Source organism: Mus pahari, chromosome 6 (genome assembly GCF_900095145.1).
Source record: "Mus pahari chromosome 6, PAHARI_EIJ_v1.1, whole genome shotgun sequence".
Taxonomy (NCBI): Eukaryota; Metazoa; Chordata; class Mammalia; order Rodentia; family Muridae; genus Mus; species Mus pahari.
The window spans coordinates 1,122,034-1,125,304 of NC_034595.1; the positions used below are offsets into that span (position 1 = coordinate 1,122,034).

General features: G+C 45.8%; 1 protein-coding gene across 3 annotated transcripts in view; it reads right to left on the minus strand.

The window, feature by feature from the left end:
- Trim14 (tripartite motif containing 14) overlaps positions 1 to 3,271 on the minus strand; it is a 23,004-nt gene that overhangs the window by 3,770 nt on the left and 15,963 nt on the right. For all 3 annotated transcript variants that reach the window (XM_021200386.2, XM_029540201.1, XM_029540202.1), the window contains one exon: positions 1,548 to 1,640. In XM_021200386.2, the coding sequence (XP_021056045.1) occupies positions 1,548 to 1,640 (93 nt within the window). The remainder of the gene's footprint in view (positions 1 to 1,547; positions 1,641 to 3,271) is intronic.

Genomic DNA, 3,271 nt, shown 5'->3' on the forward strand with positions numbered 1-3,271 from the left:
GAACTCACTTTGTAGACCAGGCTGGCCTCGAACTCAGAAATCCGCCTGTCTCTGCCTCCCGAGTGCTGGGATTAAAGGCATGCGCCACCACGCCCAGCTTTTTTTTTTTTTTTTTAAATGCACTAATTTAACAAACAGAACAGTATCGAGCTGTAAGTTTGAAACTCACTTGGGCTACAGAGGAAAACCCTGTCTTAAAACAACAAGAAAAACAAAAAACAAAAAACCCAGCAACTTTTAAAAGAGTTGTTGTGAGCTTTGGGTGTAGTTTGTAAAAACTGTGTGTCTTGGGGAAAATAAATGTTCCTGTGATGTGCTACCTGGCGGCTTTTAAAATAGCAATATTGAAATGGGGCATTATTGTTATACTATTACATAAAGTTACAAAAGATTATAACTTGGTGCTACTTTAAAATACCTTGACAGTTTTGTTTTGTTTTTGGTTTGGTTTTCATTTTTGCTTTTAGAGATAGTGTTCTTCTGTGTAGCCCCCACCTGTCCAAAAAATCACTGTGTAGACCAAACTGGCCTTGAATTTAGAGATTAGCCTACCTCTGCCTTCTGAGTCCTGGGATTAAAGGTCTGTGCCATCCCCAACCACTAAACACATTTTTGGTTTTTTGAGACAGGGTTTCTCCATGTAACAGAGCTCTGTGACCTGGAACTTGCTTTGTAGACCAACCTGGCTTAGAACTCTCAGAGATCCGCATGCCTCTACCTCCTGAGTGTAGGGATTAAAGGCGGGTGCCACCACTACCTGTGACACCATTTTTAAATGTCTGAAAGAGCAACCTGTGGAAACACTGACTGCAGTTAACTTTGGGTAAAATAGCTTTTTTCTTTTGGTTTTTAACTTCTGATTTTCTTCACAAAATGCATGCAGTACATATATTATTTTCCTTGTTTCTCTCTCTCTCTCTCTCTCTCTCTCTCTCCCCCCACTCTCTCTCCCCCCCTCTCGTGACCCTAGGAATTAAACCCAGACATGACTCACACACACCAAGCAAGCATTCTCTCACTGAGGATGTCCACACCCTCTGCTTCTGTAAATTTTTAGGGGAACAAACAGAGATGGTTCATAATTTCCCAATAAATGAAAACAGATTATAAAATAGTGTGCATAGAATACCATGTTGTATGTAACGATGAGGTGGTCATAGTAGAACTCACCAGCAGTCCCCACACTAGAGAGAAGCAGGGGAGCAGGAGTTCAAGTCTAGCCTTGGCTATATAGTACGTTTGAGACTAGCATGGGCTACAGGAGGCTTTGTCTCAAAAACTAAGGCAAATAAATAATAGAAGCTTTCTATGTGATTTGTTTTGGTTTTGAGACAAGGTCCTACCATATACCCAAGGGTAGACTAGAACTTGAGTCCTTGCCTGAGCCTCTGAGCACTGGGTCTAAAAACTGTGTGGAACCACACATTCACCAAAAATGTTTAACCTTACTTGAAAACAGTCTCTTGACAGGAAGTTGGGGGGCTCATTTCCTGCCCCTCTGCCACCTTTGTTCCCACCCAACCTCCCTCTCTGTTCCCCGGTCTCACATTTCAAGAAGAGAGCTCTCTCTGGCGAGGGGCTGGTTTTCAACAAGGCGCCTGGCTTGGTGCTGGAAGGGCTTGAAAGCTGGCAGTTTATGTCTGTAAGGAATTGGAATGGCGAGGTGTGAGGCGGTTCCTGTAGGCAGCATGGACATCAAAGCACGACATACTGGGGCCTTGCACATCTCTCCCAAGGGTCACATGCAAATTTAGAAAATGCAGACTCTGGGGTGGGGGGTCAGAGGGGTTGTGCGGTGGTGGGGGGCATACAGCCACTCACTGATGGCAGTCGTGTGAGCCTCAGCTCAGCACTGGAGGACAGGAGGCAGTCTTCTCAGAATGTAGGGCTGAGTCTGGAGGAAGGTGCACAGCAGGAAGTTGAATGTGTGTGTAGGGGTGAGTGTGTGTGTGTATATAGGGATGTGTGTGTGTAGGGGTGTGTGTATGTTGGTGGGGTTGGGGGACTGGAGTCGTGAATCAGCTGTGAAAAGTGTTTCTTGTTCTTGCAGAGGGTCTGAGCACAGTTCCCAGCACCCATGTTGGGTGGTTTACAACTACCTGTAACTCCAGCTCTAGGAAAGCACATGCCCCCTCTCCCCTCCACAGACACTGTACTTGTGTGCACATGCCCACACACAGATGCACAGATACATGCATAATTTTAAAAAAAGAAAGAAAGCCTAACTGATTGGAACTCTCGGTAGCACTGTCACCACACTGTGAGCACTGTAACCACACTGTAAGCACACAGTAGCACTGTAACCACCCGGGATGGGGGCTTTGTAAGCCCCTTCCTCATAAGCATCTAGAACTGATGGTTGTTGGGGACAGTGAGATGGTTTCTTCAGTGGCACAGCCATTGGCAAATGCCTGTAGTCCTCTAAATAGCTTCTACCCGTGCTCCTGTAAGGAGTTCTAACTAAATCCACACACTGACACACATACTCACACTGACACACATACTCACACATTCACACACACACTCACACTGACACACATTCACACACACTCACACTGACACACATACTCACACATTCACACACACTCACACTGACACACACACATTCACACTCACTCACACTGACACACATTCACACACACTCACACTGACACACATACTCACACATTCACACACACTCACACTGACACACATACTCACACATTCACACACACACACTACACATTCATACACACATGCACACAGACTGACACACTCACACTCACACTCACTCACACACACTCAGATGTGAAAGCAGAAGGGAGAATTAGTTAGGCAGAGGACATTCACACACACTCATACACACACACACACACACACACACTACACATTCATACACACATGCACACAGACTGACACACATACACACACATGCACACAGACTGACACACTCACACTCACTCACACTGACACATTCACACACACATGCACACAGACTGACACACACACACACACTCACACTGACACATTCACACACACATGCACACAGACTGACACACTCACACACACTCACACTCACTCACAGACGTGAAAGCAGAAGGGAGAACTAGTTAGGCAGAGGAAGAGAATCATTGGGAGGGAGGGGTTACGATAGAGTAATGGGTGACTGCAGAGATGCCTTATCCTTTAAGAGCACTGGCTGAGGACCCGTGTTTGATTCCCAGCACCCACATGTTGGCTCGCAACGGTCTGTTTCAGAGGGTCTCAGGCCTTCTTTTTTTTTTTTTTTAAG